The sequence below is a fragment of the Pelodiscus sinensis genome, chromosome 17 (genome assembly GCF_052426305.1).
Source record: "Pelodiscus sinensis isolate ZL-2025 chromosome 17, ASM5242630v1, whole genome shotgun sequence".
Lineage (NCBI taxonomy): Eukaryota > Metazoa > Chordata > Testudines > Trionychidae > Pelodiscus > Pelodiscus sinensis.
In genome coordinates this window covers 31873627-31893983 of record NC_143068.1, presented here as the reverse complement: position 1 = coordinate 31893983, position 20357 = coordinate 31873627, and the positions used below count along the sequence as shown (strand labels likewise).

The 20357-nt window shown below is 42.9% G+C and overlaps 1 protein-coding gene across 1 annotated transcript in view; it reads left to right on the top strand.

The window, feature by feature from the left end:
* DNAJC5 (DnaJ heat shock protein family (Hsp40) member C5) overlaps nucleotides 1-20357 on the top strand; it is a 65431-nt gene that overhangs the window by 32544 nt on the left and 12530 nt on the right. The window contains exons 2-3 of the mRNA XM_075900992.2: nucleotides 2248-2316; nucleotides 18858-18975. Coding sequence (XP_075757107.1) covers nucleotides 18869-18975 — 107 coding nt within the window. The 5' untranslated portion in view covers nucleotides 2248-2316; nucleotides 18858-18868. The remainder of the gene's footprint in view (nucleotides 1-2247; nucleotides 2317-18857; nucleotides 18976-20357) is intronic.

Below are 20357 nucleotides of genomic sequence, written 5' to 3'. Positions count from 1 at the left end.
TACTCTGTAGTGTAGATACTTTTTATGGTAATGGAAGGGATTTTTCTGTTGCTGTGGTATTCCATCTCCCCAAACAATGGTAGCTTCTGACAGAAGCATGCTTCCTTTAACTTAACCACATCTACATCAGGCAGTAGGTAGGTCAGCATAGCCTTTTACATTCCTGAGCACTGTAACTGTTAGCCTGATTTCTAAGAGTAAACAAAGGCTTTGCAACAATAAAGTCAAGAAACTCTCTTTAAAGGAAAGTTTTATTCTACTGGTAGTGGTGGCTTAAACACCACCATGCTCCAAAGGGAGTTTCCTACCCCAACTATCAGATGAGCAAGTGGATTTATCAAAACAAGGATGTATGTTTCCTGGGGTTCTTCATTCTTCCTTACTGTGGTAATGCTGCTGAGCTTAATAGAATCAGTGTTCTTAATTTGTCTTCTGTTGTACAGTAGACACTGGATGATGCATTAACAGTCGTGAGGTACGCCTTTCAGCTGTTTGACCAATAAACTCCATGTCTGATGTTCTGAGAACACTGCTAGGGCAAGTGGATAGTTCACACTCCAGCCCATTCAATCTTTGGTTTCTTGGTGTCAACATGAATTTTTGGTTTTGAATGACATCTGTGATATATGCTTTTGTCTGTTGGAAATTGGACTGACACGCACTCCTCTTCTCCTCCCTCCCCCTCCCCCCCCCCCCCCCAAGTCACTTAATAAAACCTATTATACAGTTTCCAGATGGCAACAACTTTCGGTCACTGTTAACTTGGAATAGATTTGTTTGTAGGCCACTTGTTCAAAAAACCTCTGCTTTCATTTCCTTGAGTCAGTCACATTATGTAGCATCCTGTAACTTCTCACATCCTTTCACTGTAGTTAGACCTTGCCATTCCTCTTTATCACTTTGTGTATGACCAGTGAACAGCAGCAATCTTTGCACTTTCGTCTAGAACTCCTAAAGGGAAGTAGCTTTTGTTGCTGAATCGTGTTTTTCCCCTTCTGTACATTAAAACATAAATTGCTGAGAATTTGTCTACACTTATGCAGCTGCAGTGCTTGGTGAGGATGCTACCTATGTCTCCTATTGTAAATATTCCACTTCCTTGAGAAACAGTAACTATGTTGATGGGGGGAAGCCTCCTGTTGAAGTAGCACTGTTTGCACTGGAGGTTAGGTTGGTAAAAATACTGTCACTTAGGGGTTGAAAATTCTCACCCCTAGAGACCTGGTTATTCCAACATAAGTTGTTGGTGTGGAACAAGGCTGAGACTGGTTCAGTTTTCACTGTGTTACCTGCTCCGGGAATCATGATAATAGAAGCCCTGTCTACATGAAGGAAAATGGCAATGGCATAACTACATCATTATGGAGTCAGTGTGGTAATGCTACAGATTGCTTGTTACTAATGCCATGTAAAATGGCATGAAAATTGGCATATGGAAATTCAGTCACTCCGTGCGTTTGCATGAGATCTTCTAATTTCAGTTAGACGATACTGTGCGCAAACTGCCAAAAAAGGGATGACACTAAGTAAAAAAATCGCTTTTACTATAGATTAGTTATTTTTTACATGTTTAAAATGTTGTCATTTTAGAAAAAAAAATCTTTACCTGTATTTCTAAAAACATTTCAGGTTATTAAAGCATAATCAATGTAATCATACTAATTTAACTACTGGTGTTACAAATATCTTAAATAATTACGGAACGATTAGAAAATATTTTACTTTATTCCACAACATTGTCTTTTGTGTGTGTGTGTGTGTGTGTGTGTGTGTGTGTGTGTGTGTGTGTGTGCGCACGCGCGCCTCTTCCATAGTGAGCCAGGGTTTATTTAGATGAAAGCATAAAATAGGAATCATTAAATGCAAACCAATTCCTTTTAATAAATATGCAAATATCTTGGGTTTTGTAAATCATTTTTATATGAAACCCTTGTATTTAAGTGATCTGACAACATACCTCTAACCAAGAGTTAAACTACCCATTTGCTGCTGACTTTAGGTACATCCACTGAGCGTATACTTGAGAGTGATTTCAATAGTTACCCATTTAAACCATTAAAATTAAGTATCTCTTTTCAAAGAAATATTTTCACTTAAATCTATTGTCTCTAGTATAGCACAGAAGGTAACTGTAACAAGGTGATGGTGATACATTTTATTAAAATTCTCAGGGATTTAAGAAACCCCACAGCAACAGAACAGTATTGTAGCAGCATGCTACACAAATTGTTTTTGTTCTTTCCTTAGGAGGATTCAGTTTGATTTCTGTGAAAACAGGCATTAGACACCAGGGATCTAGTTTGACTATTTATTAAGGTAAGTAATGCCTTTTTTATTTCTTGTAGTGTTTACAAATCTAATTTAATTGGCAGGTACTACAGAAAGAACAAAGTTCAACTGCAGTCGGTAGGGAAATTTCCCAACATTTTGATGGAGGTAGAAAGAAATCAAAATTTAGAATGCTTTCCAAACACCATAAATCATGTTAGTCTGATACATGTAGGATTTTTTTAGCAAATATACATGAATGTATTTCTATAGAAAGGTGCCAGATAGTGATAACTGCTCCTAATTAGCATGAAGCAGATGGAGTGGATGTGGAGGCCAGTAGTGGTATTAGTTATGGTATAAATCAATATTTACTAATTCGTCTGTGGATAGCTTGGGACTTTATGAACTCTTTTACCAGTAAATATTGGTTGAAACAGAACATCTAATTTAAAACTAACACTTTAAATTACATAATCTGCTGCACTGGGAAACTTGAGATTTCACTTTTTTCCTCTGGAAGGTTGACTTTTTAAATATGATGTTTAGATTTTACGAGGAAACCTGCAGTCAGCTGCCAGGATTCATTGGGATAAGACACTCCCTCAATATCTAGAGCATCACCAAATGTATACAACACAAGGCACCTGTGGAGGTACTATTTATAATTGGTAAAATCCCAGCCCAAGATCAGTTGCCATGCTGATCTGCTATAGCAGATATGCAGGTTAGTGCATCTGGGATAGCATCTTCATTTTCATGAGGATCATTGGACTCATGCATTCATGACAGTTTTACAAGCTGTGCTAAAGGTTGCCATAAAATATCTCATTTTACTTTTTCTATTGTAATATTTTTTTTCTATCATCAGCAAATTGCTTATCATAGTAGCTGTTAATCTTGCCATTGGAATTTTTTTCTTGAAGCGGAGATGAAGATAGGAGTTCTTGGACTTAGGAAGATGGCTAGTTGATATTGATGCCGAGGTGCTTGATCTAGAAGAGTGAAGATGCTTAATTTTCAGTCTCTTCTCTGGTTTTTAATTCCAAGGCAGTTGGTTTAAGCAGTCTCAGATTGTGGGGAAAAAGTCCCTTCAGGCAGATTTAATTGTAAAGAACAATTATGTACCTTTGATAAACATTTTTGTAACCCAGATCTATAGGAAGATGAACTACTACTAGCATTTGTTGATAGGTAAGATGTGTTTCAGCCTCATAAGAGACATAAGGTTATCCTGTATATTCCTTCTTATTCCACTTCACTTTTTGATGTATTCAGTGATGTCAGTCCATTGTTTATGACATCATGGTTCTTTGAAATGATTCTGAATTTCTGTACTCAACAAATCATGCAGGAGGGGCATATTGATCAGAAAGAAAAAAGCTTCAGTTTACATAAGTATCATAGTAGTCACAGGCAATGGTAAGAAAAGACGCATAAGCCAAGCGTGGTGGGTGGTTCAGTGTTTCTGTATAATTTGTGCCTAGAAAATTACTCCTAAAATATCTTATCACTTAACTTACACACCATCATTTTTCTTTGCAAAAACTGCTCATTATAAGCTAACCCCCAAAATTTTGATTTTAGGTGGCAGAAAGGTTCAGAGGTGCTGAGCATCCTCGGCCTCCATTGACTTTGTTTGAATGTTTAACTTGTATTTGTGAATTTACATCTTTATTAAAGCTACTGTTTCAGAGAATCTCATCTGGGGAATTGGTCTAAATCAGTCAACCCGTTGGTGGTTCTGCTTTGGGCCTGTGCTAATATAAATATGAAAAGAAATACAAAATTAATTTGAAGTATGTAAAGTAATATTAGAGACAACTTTGGGCTCTTCAGTTTGCAAATATTTTGCTAATATTTAATGCCTAAGTCTGGAGGCTAAAGGAAAACTACCGTTGTTAGAATATGCGTTCAAGTTTAACGGTCCAATGACAGATGGTCTTTGCTGTCCATTGAGTTAGCAGTGAACTGATGCAGAACTTCAAGGCTGTTTCTAAACTTGATCTAGCTCTTGAGAGTCCTGAATTGTTAAATATATATATTCTAAATAGCAGTGCAACTAGAATGAGCAAAAAGCAAACACCTAACCCCCAAACCACTGAGAGTGTGTTTCAAGCGGGCTGTCTGCTTCAGGTCTGAGGAGAGGATTTTTGATTCATTTTAGTTTAGGGCAGGCCTGAGCAAAATATGGCTGGCCTACAGAGGCAGTGGGAAGCCCCAGGCAGGCTCCCCTGTTTGCCCCGCAGCCCTGCGTACCATACAGAAATGCAGCTGTAGGGCTCTGTTTCTCTTTTAAAACTGGAAGGGAGGAGGGAAGATTCAGGAGCTGCCCTGCCCCCAGCACAATCCCGTTGGCTTGTTTCTGGCCAGAAACCAGCCATTGGGAGCTGCTTGTTGGAATAACAGGCAGCCAAGAAGAACCACTCAGTCTCCTCTGCTCAGTTACTCAGTGAAGCACATGGCCAGGCAAGCAGTCAGGCTGGCTGGCTGGGAAATGTTTTAAGCTCTGCAGGCAGGCAGGTTAGTTTGGCAGCTGGCAGGTAAGTCTCTTGGCCACAGCCTGCTTCTGGCACCCCAGCCCTTTCCTGCCCCAACCCTCTGCCCCCCCACTCAACATACCCAAACTCTGTCATCCTCTTACACCCATACCCCCTCCCAGATTTGGCACCCCAATCTCCTGCCCCAGATCAGTCCCCTTCTTCCCTATGTCACATCCCAAACCCCTGCACTCCAGTCCCCTGCCCTAGGTCACAACCGCCTCCTTCACCCAACCTCCCTCCCAGACTCCAGTCTCTCTCCTGCACTCAATCCCTTACCCCAAGCTCCATCCTAGACCCCACATTTCCTTCTCTAATATCATGGAAGAGTGCGGCCCTTGACTACTTTCCAAAATCTTGGAGTGGTCCCCGTCACACAATATTGCCCACCCCTCGCTTAGGGTAACAAGGTAGGCTTCAACTGAGAATGAGAGCCAGGGCCGGCTTTAGGAAGTGCGGAGCCCAATTCGAGCAATTTCGATGGGGCCCCACAGCAATTTTGGTTAAGCAAAAAACAAACCACACCACATACACACAATCCCCAGATAACACCCCCACCCCCCAAGGCACAGGAAAACCCTGTGCTCAATGCACACCTCCTGTGGCGCAGACAGCCGCTGCACTCCTCCGGGGCCGACGCCCCCTCCCGCAGCATCCCTGGCACACTTCCAGGCAGGGGCGGCAGGTTTGAATAATTTTTTTGTGGTGCCCCGTTAGCCACACCTCCTGACTCCCATTAACCAAACTTCTGGCGGTAACACGCTCAAGCAAGATAGACACATGACGAGAAGTAAAAGGTGTCATGTCACCCCTCTGGAAGGACTTTTCCCACCATCCTCCTACCAACAGGGATTAGTTTGGTACCCACCAAACCCCTCTCATGCAACTATCCTGCAATTGCATTAACCCAATGTGTGTGACATTAACTCGGGGGCAGAGAGGCTGGGGGAAGTGTTCCCTCTAAGGCTATGTCTACACTCGCGGCTTCTTGCACAAGTACAGCCGTTCTTGCGCAGGAACCCACAGGGTATCCACACTGCCCGCCTGCTCTTGCACAAGAGCATTTACAGTTCGGCATGGTAAGAGAGGGCATCTTGCGCAAGAGCTACGCTCTTTTCTAACAGGTGTAAGCTCTCTTGCACAAGAGGGCAGTGTGGACGCTTGGCAGGGATTTCTTGCGCAAGAAACCCCTATGACTAAAATGGCCGTCGGAACTTCAAGAGAGCATCCACACTGCCATGGATGCTCTTGCACAAAAGCACAGCTCTCACGTGGCAGTGTGGACGTGTTCTTGTGCAAGACTTCTTGCACAAGAACCCTTGCGCAAGATGATGTTGTGCAAGGAGCTGCCAGTGTAGACCTATCCTAAGAGTTTCCTCCCATTAGCAGATTGAATTGTGTTGTGCACCAGTACTGAGTTCATGTGGCTTGTTTGGATGTGCCGCTGTGGCACCCAAGTTATTTATAAATATTTTATAAACCTTTACCTTTTCTCTCTGCTGCCATGTCTCCTCCCATTGCTCCCCTGGTGCCTGCTGCCCCCCCAACTCCTCACCCTCCTCTGCAGGGCCGGCCTTAGGCCTATTCGACCGATTCGGTCGAATCATGCCCCGCGCCTAAGGGGGCCCCACGCCCCTGAACCCGGAAATGCCAGCCGGCAAGTTACAGAGCCGGGAGCCCTGCTCCACCAATATGTGGAGCTGGGGGGGTCTCCCCCGGCTCCTCCCAGAGCGGGCCCCGGCCCCCCCCTGCACATCCCCCTACTCTGCCCCCAGAGCATCCCCCTTGGCCCCTGCCATGCGCTGCGGCTCCTCGCCTCCTGCTGCTGCTGCCCATGTGTGGCGCTGCACGTGGGTGGGGAGGACGCCCAGGCTGTGATATCACGGCCCTGGATTTTAAAAGTCCTGGGAGGCCACGTTGCGGGGCCTCGCTGACTCCGGGTTCGGCCCTGGCTCCACAACCGCAACGTGGAAGGCAGAAGGTAGGAAACAGGCTGGTGGGGTGGGGCGGGGGGGGGGGGGGGAAGGGGCTTGGGCTTGGGCGGAGGTGGGGGGTTGGGGGGGTGGGGGTGGGATGAGGGTGGGGGGAAGGGGCTTGGGCAGAGGCGGAGGGGGAGGGGTGGAAGGAGAAGGGGCTTGGGCAGGGAGAGGGGAAGGCACCAAGAGATGGGTGCAGGAGAGACAAATGCCAGGGGGCCAAGGGCAGGAGGGGAGGTGTCAGTGGGAGAAGGGACAGGGTGATGCCGGGAGAGGAGAGGGGAAGGGCATTGGGGGCTAGAGGGGAAGGTGCTGGGAGAAGGCTTGAAAGAAAGGGTGGGCATCAGGGAAAAAGGGGGCAGGGGCAGTAAGGGAAGGGGGAGGCACCAGGAGGGTGCAGGGCTAAGAGAAGGTGCAGGTGCCAGGGGATTTTGGGATGAAGCAGAAGGACAGACACCTGCAGGGGAGGGACCAGCACCAGAGGAGAGAGGCAAGGGAGGTGTTAGAAGAGGGGATGAGGAGGGGTAGCTCACATGAGTAGAGTGGGGCTACTGGTGGAGTAGGCACAGGGGGGAGAGAAGGGCTGGTGGAGGTGGGCAGGTCGCAGGAGGGCTGAGGGCAGTGAGAAGGGCAGGAGTCAGGACAGCAGAGGAGGGTGAGGAGTTGGGGGGGCAGCAGGCACCAGGGGAGATGATGGAGCAAGGAGAAGAGACATGGCAGCAGAGAGAAAAGGTAAAGATTTAAAAATATTTATTAATAACTTGGCATGCTGCCAACGGCCAGTTTGTTTGTGCCCTGCGGTGCAGTTTGGGTTTATGTGGGAATCAACACGTGGACGGCGAGTGGGAGCCAAAACAAAGTAGTTGGTGTAATGATCTTCTGTTGATGTGTTTTAGTAGTTAAATTCTTGGACTGTCATTGCTCATGAAAAGTGCTGTCACATGGGTAGAAATCGGGTAAATGTTGCATTTTATTATCAGCAGAACTGACTTAAATGGGGCCTGTGTTGTGTAGTCTTGCCTTAATCTTTGTATTCATGCCTGTCGGTGTGAGAGAAGCTATGTGTATGTATTTGCTTGCATATGCAACCACACTTAAGTTGAGGCCATCAGCATGTTCTGTAAGTATCAGTGTGGCCCCTGGGGCTTCCAAAGTTGAGTTGCCCTAGCTCATCCTTGACAGGTGTCTGTCTCACCTGGTCTTAAATATCTCCAGTGATGGAGATTCCACAGTCTCCCTAGGCAATTTATTCCAGTGTTTAACCATCCTGACAGGCAGGAAGTTTTTCCTAATGTCCAACCTAAACCTCCCTTGCTGCAATTTAAGCCCATTGCTTCTCATCCTAACCTCAGAGGCCAAGCAGAACAATTTTTCTTCCTCTTCCTTATGATACTCTTTTAGATACTTGAAAGCTGCTCTCATGTCCCTTTTCAGTCTTCTCTTTTTCAAGGTAAACAAGGCCAATTTCTTCAGCCTTGCCTCATATCTCATGTTCTCTAGACCTTTCATCATTTGTGTTGATCTTCTCTGGACTTTCTCCAGTTTCTCCACATTTCCTGAAATGTGTGATACTCCAGCTGGGGCCTAATGTAGGCTCATTCCCTGCCTAGGGAACATGAGACTGGGTAGGTTAATTTCCAATCCTCCTGTTTGTTCTTTTCCTAAGCCAGGAGGGCATAGTAGTTCTGATGGGGGTTGGAGAGGGGATGGAAGCCAATCCAAGATCAATGAGCCCTGGGAAGTGGGTCCATTGAAAGGAGACTGGACCTGTGGATGCCTTGGGGGTCAGCAGCAAGGGCCTGCTTTGGGAAGCCCTCTCTTTGGAGGTGAATGTGGCAGCATTGAGACACCACCCAGAAGCAGGCACCACAGACACTAACTGCAGATTCATGGGATGGCTCTCATAGATCTTGCACATGCATAAGATGATAGATCTGCAGGAGGGGGGGCAGTGGCGTAGTGAGGGGGCCGGAGGGGTCAGTAGCCCCTGGGAGAAAAATAATATAAAATGGATCAAAATTATAGGTGCTCTGTGAATATGTTGACTTGAGAGTGGAAAGATTTCATATTATCATATAAGATTTCATATCATATATGATTCCTGGTAACCCATCTCAAATATGAAAAACTAGGTTGATACCTGTTCATATCAGGAGCTGTAGAATTCAGTTCACCATTTGCAGTATCTCATTAGGAAGTTTAGTGGAGAAGATGATGTTGTTGTTGTTTTTTATTTATACTGTGGGCAAAGCATGGGCTCATGAATTCCTCCGTTGTTTTACTATGAGTCTCAAAACATTTGGTGTGTTTCTAAAGACCTGGAGTCAGTTGATTATGTAGGAATCTCGGCTTTCATTTAAAAAAAGTTCTCTATACTTCTGGGCCTTACAACTAAGGAGGAAAGCTTTAAAACATGAACCCTAAATACTCAAACAAAAGGCCAATAAAAATCCAACAGGTTTTATTTTAAATCTTATGATTTGTAGAGCATTCTCATAACTTTGTGTAGGCATTCCTTGTGATTTTTGGTTTGTCAATACTGCTCTTTGATTGGTGAATTTAGAGAGGTCTCTCCCTTCACTTTCCCTTTCCACCCTCTTTTTTTTTGTCACAGGTCATCAGAGAATCAGAGACAATGGAGAGAGTAGGGTGAGTCCATGACTATGGTTAATGACTGGTCAGGTGACTGACTATTATCAGCCAGTGGTCTGAATGAGCTATCTACTGCCATCTGTTAATCAACTGTAGGAAAAGGCTTCAGGAGCAGACTTTATTTATATAGACAACTTACTTTGCCACAGAGATCAGTAGACACACTTGCTGTGTCAAGGTGATCAATTTTGGCTCTTTTGGGTTGAAATTCACTTAAGACTTGGAGCTGGGAGAATGAAATGTTATCCATATTGTACGATTAAAAGACCTGAACTTAATATGAACTGGCTTAGGGTCTACCATAACTTGAACACTAAACAGAGGATCGTGAGTCACATCTAACTGAAAGTCACAAAAGATGGAAACAGTCTATTTGGGGGTCCTCAATTATATCTGACACTTTACAGCCAGTGTTTAAAGGCAGAGCTGACTAGAATCAATTGAGTCCTTGTCTTGTCTCAGTGATCGCTTGAGCAAAAATCATTGATAAAATCTTGTCTAGAATGACCTTGGACTCAACATGCAGGCAGTGTGTTGAAGGGCAATGCAAAGGAGGCAATGGTGGTGAGGTACCGTATTACCTAGTGAAATCATTGGTGCTGAAATCACTAAGGCCTGGAATTTGACCACAGAACTGATGCTTTCTTAACAGACTCAATTTTTTGCTATTTAAAAAGTAAATCAATGTAACAGAAAACTGCAACACCCTCTGGTAACATTTTAAAAATTGAACTTTAAACTTTTTGAAAAAATTGGATAGTTTGCAATTGAAAATATCTAACCTACAGTTCAGGCAACTGATTTAATTTTGTGTAAAATTTTGCATAATAAAGAATGGCTTATTTTTCAAAAAAAAAAAAAAAAAAAAAGTTCAACTGCATTTCTTGTGTGGGTTCTTTTCTTTTTTTCCTCAACAAAAAATCCTGGGTGGGGGGCCCCCCTCCAAAGTGGTTCAAATTGGGCCCCGCACTTCCTAAAACCGGCCCTGCTCCTCTGCTGTCCTGACTCCTGCCCTTCTCGCTGCCCTCAGCCCTCCTGCGACCGGCCCCTCTCCACCAGCCCTTCTCTGCCCCCTGTGCCCACTCCTCCAGTAGCACCACTCTGATCACGTGAACCTACCCCTCCTCATTCAGGTGTCAGCCCTGTGCCAGGCATGTTGTTCTGTCCCCATGCTCGCACAAACCAATCCTCCCCCTTGACCCCAGCACCGGACAACAGTGGGGTGGGGGGAGCCAGGCATTAGGGAGCTATTGCTGCTGCTGGCTGGGCAGCATGTGTCAGCCAGGTAGGGCGGTCCCAGGGAGACCTCCCAATCCTCTGCCCTGACGCTTGCCCCTTCCTCCCCCACTCCCTGTCCTGAAAGACCCTTGCAACACCAGGTAAATTTGCTAGAGTACACTTGTAAAGTAATATTATCGTTCTGCCTTTGTTCAACAGTACTGAATTTTATGTTTGCAGTACACAACAGTTTATAAGAGGGACTCTAATGTAACCATTTTAGCTTTATGATGGGAGCTCTGCTGCCCTTTTCTCTAGTGATACTCATGCATAACGCTCGTTAATATCAGTAGTTGTTACAGATGCAGCAAGGGGAGAATCCCCAATATTTTAGCACTTGCTGTATGTGAGGCTTTTTTGTTTGCTGTATATCGAGCCCAAAAGGAAGCAGACCATAAATTTGGCTTCAAAACACCAACCTGGGGTCACTGGATTTGGAGAGGGAAAAGTTTTAAAATTTTAAAAGGAGATAGTATTTAAAAATTAAAATTCCTGCTCTGTTCACACAATTTTTAAAATTCTTGTTTTTAATATCTTCAGTCTCTTTCTAATATGAAATGTCTAGATCAGGAGTAAATCTTTTCTCTGAGCATACTATGTACATTTTTCTACTAATGCTTACAGGAAACACATGGAAAGTGAACAGTTCTGTTTCTTCTTCTGTAGCTTGTAATTGCAGTGAGAAAAAGAAGTTGTATTGAATTAGACCAACGGAAATTGTATAAACTAGTTTGGTGAAGCTGAAATGAGAACTGCATACTAGTTCAAAGTGGCTTTTTAATGTCCTTTTGATCAAGTCTAATTACCTCAGTCATTTAGAAACACGTCTAAAACTTTGAATATTGATACTAATTAACCATATCTAAATTTCAGTTTTATTGTTTATCTTAACTAGCTATTACAGTACCCTGCTTCATAGGTGGAGGAGACTATCCAGCGCTGTGCTCCTGCTACCACTGCATCTTAAAACTAGGGATGATTATTCATTGTCTATATTTGTTCCTGTCATATCTTCACATGATTGTATGTATGTAGAGAAAGGAATGTGCAGAATTCTTGTGCTTTCGTTTTAATTCTTCTGGCTCAAGTGGAAGCTTCATCTGTGGCTGTCTACACTGCCATTTTTTTAGCAGAAGATATGCAAATCACATCTTCATTTGCATATCTTCTGCGGATCCTTTTTGCGGAAGAGGTTTTGCCGCTAAAAAGCGCCATGTAGATGGGGCCATTTGTCAGGGGAAAAAAACCTTTTTTGCAAGATTCTGTAAACCTCCTTTTTTGAGGAATAAGGGATCTTGCAAAAGGATTTTTTCCTGACAAATGGCCCCATCTACATGGGGCTTTTTAGTGGCAAAACCTCTTCCACAAAATGGATCCGCAGAAGATATTCAAATGAGGGTGTGATTTGCATATCTTCTGCTGAAAAAAACCCAGCAGTGTAGACACAGCCTGAGAGACTCAATGCCGCGGAGTGGACTGGAACATGATTTGAGGGTACGAAGAGATTCTCTGTGGTGATACCAAGCTTGATGATTTTTTTGCCTAAGGGTTGGAAATGCATCCAGTTCTTTCTGTGGAATTGACCTTGAAAGCCAAGTGATGAAAGCTGCAAACTTTCTTAAAAGGTACATGTTTTATATTGTCTTCTGTTGAAATTATTCATTTCACTGTAGAAGGTAAAGGGCTTAACTGGAAAAGTGTGAGGCTTTAAATAACCATTTCAAAGGCCGGTTTAATCTGGTGAGGGTTAGTTGTAATGGTATAATCCAAAAATAACAACCGTCTCTTCTCTGTTCATCCTTGCTCCAGGGATGCAGCTAAAGGATGGCAAATGCTAATCTCCTAATGTTAGAGGCAATGACGTATTTCAGTGGCTTGCCAGAGGTTAGAATTCCTTTGGGGTTTTTCATATCTGTGTGTGGACTGAGAGGTTAATTCTGGTTCATAAATTTTGATTCAATAATATCTATTACATGGTTTGGCTCTCTAATGTAAACCCTTGAAGGGGGAGACTGCCTCCTGCCTAAATGGTCAGGCAGTCTGTCGTCCTCCCCAAAATCCTTCAAATGCAACAGTGTAAAAAACCAAACCACCAAAAAATCCCTTCAGTCATCTCCCGGTGCCCTCAACAGCCAATATAACAGCCTGATACATGAAGCATTTGGGGGTAAGGAAGCGAAAGGAACCTCAGTTGGACTAATTTCTATTTATTTAAAGGAGTCATCTGGTGGCTAGTGATATCCTCTAGTTGACAAGAGATTAGTTAAGTAGAATGGCAGTATCCTTGTTTATCTCATTTCTGTGTTCCTATCAACCTCTTATCACCTGAATTCTCCCTTGTAACTTTCCTAACCTGAGGTTGGGTAAGCAATACCACTTGGGGAAGGGCAGTCCCTTTTCCGGTGAGTAGCTCAAATGCTGTTACTAAATATTTATTAAGCATGTGAATTTTAATTTTTTTGCGGGGTGAAGGCTGGAAGATGGGAATACTTAAAACTAGTATTTGTATATTCAATGTAATAAATGAAAAGATATTTACTATTTATCCATTGCAGGTTTGTAGAAGTGTGACATGCATTGTAAGTATTGACAAACTGCTTTTCTAATTAAGTGGATTGGCTGAGCAGATAGGATAGTAGGACCAGAGAAGTGGAGTCTTCACCCAGAGGTCTTTGACTCCATAATCAGAGCACCTATCATTCAACCTCTTTGCTTACATATTCAACAGGAAGATTTCCTGTTTCTTCTCTAAGGCTATGGCTAGACTGTGGTTTTTTTCCAGTAGGTATGCCAGAAAAACCCCGCCGCGTCCACGGAATGCGTTTGCAGGTCCGCTTTTTTTACGGAAGTGCAACCGCGCTCTTTCAGAAGCCCTGGTATTCCTCGTCCCCTGAGGAATAAGAGGGCTTTCGAAAGGGGGGGCTTTTCCGACATTTGACCCTGTCTAGAAAGGCCAAATGTCGGAAAAGCCTCTTCTGACAAAAGAATCAGAAAAATCTATGCAAAACACGGAGCACATTTTGCGTAGCTTTTTTGGTTAATAGAGTGTAGTGTAGACCTAGCCTAGGTGAAGGGACCATTAACCCCTTAGCCACATATATACTTTCTTCTCCATGGCCAGAAGGATTGCTTTAGACCTTTCCTGTGTTTGCAGTATTCCTCAAAGCAATTCAAAGGATAAAGTGAAGGGCAGAGGTAATTTTAGTAGCTCCTCATTGGCCAGTGAGGCCCTCCCTAGTTTTCAGATGTAATTGAGGTGGTATCTTGCTCATCTAATGAAAGGAGAGTCAGAGGATCTCAGATGAGCATTTTAACTTCCAGAAAAGGGCATAGTTGAAGACTTGGTCTAGATTTTAGACATAGTGTGAAAATTTTGTGTAGAACTGATCTAAAAAAGGTAGCTTGTGTATTGGAATTTCTGCAGAGAGGTCTTGCATTGGGCTTAAATTTCAAACAAAAATTTCAGTGTTTTGTAATTTCGAGCATTTTATAGACAACTGCAAGATGTCCCACCTGGATATTGGAAGGCTTTTTGGAGGAGCTTCCTAGGCCCCTAAATTTGATGGTAAATACCTTAAGGCCACGTCTACACTACGGATAAGATTGAAGCAGCCGCAGTCGATCTTCCAGGGTTTGAATTAACGGGGCTAGTGAAGACATGCCAAATGACATGTCGAACTGAGGGCACTCCCATTGAGGCCAGTAGTCCTGCTTCTACAAGGAGTAAGAAAAGTCAAAGGGAGAGAGTTCTCACTTCGACTTCTCCAAATGTGGTCAGTGCCAACATTCGTGTTAAGATGCTTTGACTTAAGCTATGCAATTAACATAGCTGAAGTTGTGTATCTTAATTCAAATTTATCTCCTAGTGCAGACCGGGGGGGAAGGAATGACTTGAAACTGTCACAAATATTTTCACAACGAATGTTTTTTCCTGTTGCCACTACTTCAGCAAAGAAGAGTTACAGAACTAGAAGCTCTATCAGCTGAACCACGTTATTTTAAGAACAAATGCTGTTTTAATTCCCAGAGTAAATCTGGTATTCTGTAGGGCACAGTTCCTTTTATCTTTGTCAGCCTTCAAGACCTACTATAAAAAACTGTGGCTTACTCTGGTTGTCAGGAGAGCACTGAAGATCTAACTTGAATGCGCTAGCCCATTTGGAATAGCACTGTTGCCTTTTGTTTAATCAGTGAATTGATACCTTGGCTGCTTTCTTACATCTCCAGTGACTAAAATGGTGCATAGCAGCAGCTTACAAGGCCATATGCCTTCCTGCTCCCCCAAATGTGCATTTCTGAGTAATGGCTGCTTCCTGGGCAGAAAGATCATGGGCATCCAATAGAGAGGGAGTAGTTGCTTGGTTGTCGGTACTCCTCTTGAAAAGTTTTAGATGCTAGATGTGCAAGTCATGTGTAGCTTTTACATTCCATGGTGCAATAGTGAATTGATGGGAATCTGTTTAAACAGTTAATTATACTGCACGGTCCTTGGCTATTTGCTGATATCAGGCATACCACTCTATGGGACCTGCAGACCTCCTTTGTGGGAAAGGAATAGGAAAAATAATTTTAACTTACTGAAGGTTTCATTTTTCTAGTGGGGATCTCCACAGACCCACAGCAAGCATTGTTCATTTCCAGGAGACTAATTTTTTTTGCTCTCATCATGAATGTGTTCTGTTGCCATGTTTTAGGCTGCAATTAATACCTGCTGTGCTGCAGGAAATCTTAAGTGTCCAGTGTTTCAATAAACTGTTAATCCTTTGAGAATTTAATACATGAGCAATAGCTGTAAAAGTATGAAGTGTGCCAGGAGAGAGCCACACCCATCTTCTCCTGATGGGTCTGGTTCTGTAATAGAAAACAACTATAAGAGGTCTGTGGACTTCCTCCTGAGAGGAAGAAAAATGTTGAGAATTCTGTTTTCCTGTTTGCCAGTGAAACAGTCATGTGTTAGTGCATGAATGAAGCAAATCTGTTGGATAAAGTGGTACCCTTTTTTACGTAGTCACTTTTTTCCCCCTAATGGTAACTGTATACCTAACCATTTGAAATTCTAATCCGATAGTAAGCAGCTTTGAAATGTCTGAGGTCATAAAGCAGTTATGCTGCATTCAGATTTGAATAATATAACCGTTTAAGCCAGGGGTTCCCAAACTTTTTGACACGGGGACCAGTAAATCCATTCACGAACTTTTGGAGTATCGGTAACATTCATTTGCATATTCATTAATCAAATGACTATTTAAATAAGTTGTTTCTGGTCCTTCAAAAGCCCCCACTGCCAGCTTTAGCAAAGCTTTTGATATGGTCACCCACAATATTCTTGCCAGCAAGTTAAGGAATATGGATTGGATAAATGGACTGTAAGACAGACAGAAAGCTGGTTAGACCAGGGTTTCCCAAACTTTTTACTTTAGTTGGAACCCTTTTTTTTTCCATACTGTTTTTTGCAGCCCAAATATATAAACACACAAAAAACAAACTGAGAAAATACCAGACATATAACGTATCTGGTATTTTCTCATTAGGTTTTATTACTAGATGTATCAGTTTGTAGTTTCGAACTGCCTGGCTGGTAAATGTGCTCAGACTGCATAAGTGTGTCTACCAGTCAGACAGTTTACAACTACTCGAGGGGGTGTGTGTGTGTGTGGGGGGCACAATATAATCCCTGGGCCGGACTCACTTGTGCTTTGTGGGGAGGGGGACAGCGCCCCGAGATCCGCATATGGCCGGGTCAGTCCTGCTCCCCGCCAGCCGATTTGCTCCCCCCACTGCGCCTCCAGCCAGCCCCACTTCCCCCAATCCCCTCCCGGACAGCCAGTTCTCCCCTGCTTCTCCTCTTAATCTCCCTTGGCCAGTCCTGCTGCCCACATCCATCCCTGCTTCCAGCGGCTGCTTCTCTTCCCCCCCATTCCTCCCAACTGTTATCTTCCCCAGCCAGCTCCCTACCCCCGACCTCGTACCCCTTGGCATCCCTGCTTCCACCAGCCCCCCAATCTCTCATGGACAGTCCCGATGCCCCAGGCAAGCCCTGCTTCCAGCAGCCGCTTCTCCTCTTCTGCTCCTCCCAATCTCCCCTGTCAGCTCTGCTTCCGCAGGGTCTCCCCTCCTCCTCCTCCTCCCTCCCCCCTCCAACCTCTCCTAGCTATGCATCTGCTGGGAGCCGGAAGATCCAGCTGCAGACTCCGCCTAGGCTGGCCAAGGGCTTGGGGGACCCGGTGCCACACAGGCACTCCAGGAGCCTGGAACACTCTGGCAACACTCTGCTGAGGCCCGGTACTTTTTTCCTGTGGCCTGGTGCCGGGCCGCGGCCCATAGCTTGGGAAACACTGGTTTAAACAATTGCACTCTTGAATTTTGCACTTCAACTTAGTTTTTCCCAAAAACTGTTAATAGTATTTTAATTCTGATTAAACAAACATTTGATTGTCAGAAGAAACCTTCAGTGCAGTAATTCTCAGCTAACTAATATTTTTATGGTGGACTGGGTGACTGAGCACAGATAATGAGGTACAGGATCTTTTGTTTCTAGATCACTTGCTGAATACAACCCAGATTTGGTAGCGGTTGAAAATTCTCTAATGGCTGTTTGCTAACATGAGCCAAAAGGGGTGTTGGGTTTGTGGCAAAACTACCAAGAGAACTGTAAACCTGACTGGTTATCTCAGTGAAGGCGCCATGAATTTAATGCACAAGAAGTTTGAGTGCTCCCAGCTATATTTGTATATGTGAGCCAGAGTGAGGATTGACATACATGGTTGAAATGGTGTGGTGAAACTTACATTGCACTATGTGTACTGTGGGTGACCAGAGGAATTCCTCTGTTCAGTGCTGTTAATCTGGCACCTTTCTTTAAACTTCACTTAACCAAGATAAGTAATTTTATTACAGGGCATCTCCACTGTACATCCAAGATGTGTTCCAGAAAAGGTGGATGTAAAGTGGGAAATTTTGCGCAACATAAGAGCAGGGAATAGGAGGACTTCTAACCCATCAGTTCCTACAAGCATCAGTGACATTGGTGTGGAACCGATGTATACTGGGGTGACATAGAGCTGCTCTATATTTGTGTTACCATAGTGCCTAGGAGCTCTAGTCATGGACCTTGATTCCATTGTGCTAGGCACCTTACAGAACAAAATAATGGTCTCAGCACATAAGCTGCTTAATCGTTGTCATTGTTTGTAGGCTTTGTGGAAAAGGAGAGTGTTGAAGTGGTATTCGAAGGAGACTAATGCTGTTTTATGGATGTTTAATATATGCACATCAGCTGTTTACCGGAACTAGATTCAGGGTTCGGTAACATTTGACTTGTTCTATTTTGTTTCCTGGATTAGAAATAAATGTTTAAGTAGAGTTGCATAAATGTTCTATCATAATATTTATGCTGATCTTCTTCAGCTTCTAATTTTTCCTACTTCCAGGAATGTGTGGTTGTGTTTTTTGAATAGTCTGGATTCATCCTTATAGTTTTCGTTATTTTCACTGAGGGTATGTCTACACTGCACACTTATTTCAAAATAAGCTATTCTGGAAGAAATACTCTGAAATAGCTTATTTTGAAATAGTATGTCTACACTACAGGGAAGCCTCAAAATCAGTCTGAGGCAGGCTTCCGTAACGGGGACATGTGACCTCGATTTAGAGCCCCAGGTGGCACTGGGGAGTAATTAGTCTGAATAGCCCTAGGGAGGAGGTATTTTGAAATAGCAGCAGTGGAGCGTCCATACTACTTCTATTCCAAAATAGCTGTTTCAGAATAGTCGTTATTCCTCGTGGAATGAGATTTACAGACGTTGGAATAAAAGCCGTCCGTTATTTCGAGTTTATTTTGAAATAACAGAATTGCTGTGTAAATATTTGCATTATTTCTGAATAATGGCAAAATAACACTGTTGTGTAGATGCACCCTGAAAGCACAAAGCTGCAAGATCTATGAAAGCAAGGTAAATTGCTTTGTTTGGAATGTCTAGCATCTCTTAAAAACCCACTTATTTTTTAAAGAAAAGATTAAGTTCATATAACAGCTCTAGTAAGGTTGGCAATTGGTAGGGACTTTGGTTATAAGCATCTTTGTTTTAGATGGGATTTTTCAGTAGCTCTGTCCTAATGCATGTTTTTCCCCTTCCTCACTCAGGTTAGTTCAGGATGGCAGACCAGAGGCAACGTTCGCTGTCTACCTCCGGAGAATCATTGTACCACGTCCTAGGACTGGACAAGAATGCCACTTCTGATGATATTAAAAAGTCATACAGGTAAAGGTTCAGTTGTCTGGGTTCTGACGCTTCACAGAGCATGTTTGCTAATCTTTCCAGGTTGTCCGAATATCATGTTCAGTGTGTTATGTAGGCTGTGCTTATATATATATAAAATCAGTACACCTTTCGAGAGAGGCTCTCTGCACTGAAAACATCTATTTCTATCTTGTGTCAACTGGGCAAGTGTGTGTTTCATATAAATTGAAACATGCTAACGTGTTTGTTTAGGCAAGTGTGTTAAGAGTTCAAGTCTTAGCCTAGAACTTCTGCAGTTTCTTGCCAGCACAAAAAGAACGTAATTGTGTACTGTTCCTTCTGTGTCCGCTCATGTCTAGTTCCCTGAGCAGAGGAACAGGCATTGACTATACAAATGATGTATATTAACTTGTATCGGCAGTATATTTCAATATCTGTAAAAATAGTGCACATTTTTTCATACTAAACTTGAAACTGATTTTTTTTTTAAGATCCAGGTTTGACTTTCAACCTTAAACCTGAAACTCTTTGCATTGTTCCATTGTTCAATCTTTTTGTGGGGGGCAGAGGGAAGAATCGCAATAATGTTCTTGTGTAATTGCTACTCATAAATATTGTGCTACTGTTCCATACGGTTAGTTAAATAGTGGCAGTGGTTTGAACATTACACTAGGGGTCAGTAGTGATCTTTGCTTGTGGATGCTCTTGAAAGAAAATAGTTTTCCTTTTATTTTTGTCTTTTTTTTTTCAAAAAGGCACAATTAAAATCTGTTATCTTTATTATAATAATAATAATAATAATATTATGGTGAAGGTAAAAGATGACCCACAAGTATCCAAAGATTAGATAAAGCGATCTCAAAATTAATTGAAATTGGAGGCAATAAAAGCTATAAGCCTATCACACAACTTTTACCTTACTGGGAAAATGGCAAACAGTTATTCTTAGTGATCACCTACTTAGATTTGCTAAGGAAAATGAACCCGCTTTTGTATTTTGTTTTACACACTCTTTGTGACCACATTCTTCCTGCACTGTTCATGCTTATAAAGTTGAGACTTATTCCCTCATTTCATTCCTCTAGAAAAGTAAATCTCTTCCCCAGCCTCACTATGCAATGATGGTTTCATATGAACGATAAAGTAATCTGTATAAAACTACAGAGCACTGTGTAGTGAAGACATCTGCCAACTCCTTTGCTGTCCCATGGATTTCTTATAGTGTTTACGTATAGGTAATGGGAAATTTAGCTTTATGTAGTATAAAGATGCAGGAGTAAGTCTGCTTTGTAAATTGGAACATGTGATATATCATGCTAAATATAAAATCTGTGTCTTCATTGGGACTATGGTATTACTGGTGGCAGTAGAAAGTAGACCCCCAGTTTACATTTTCATTTCTA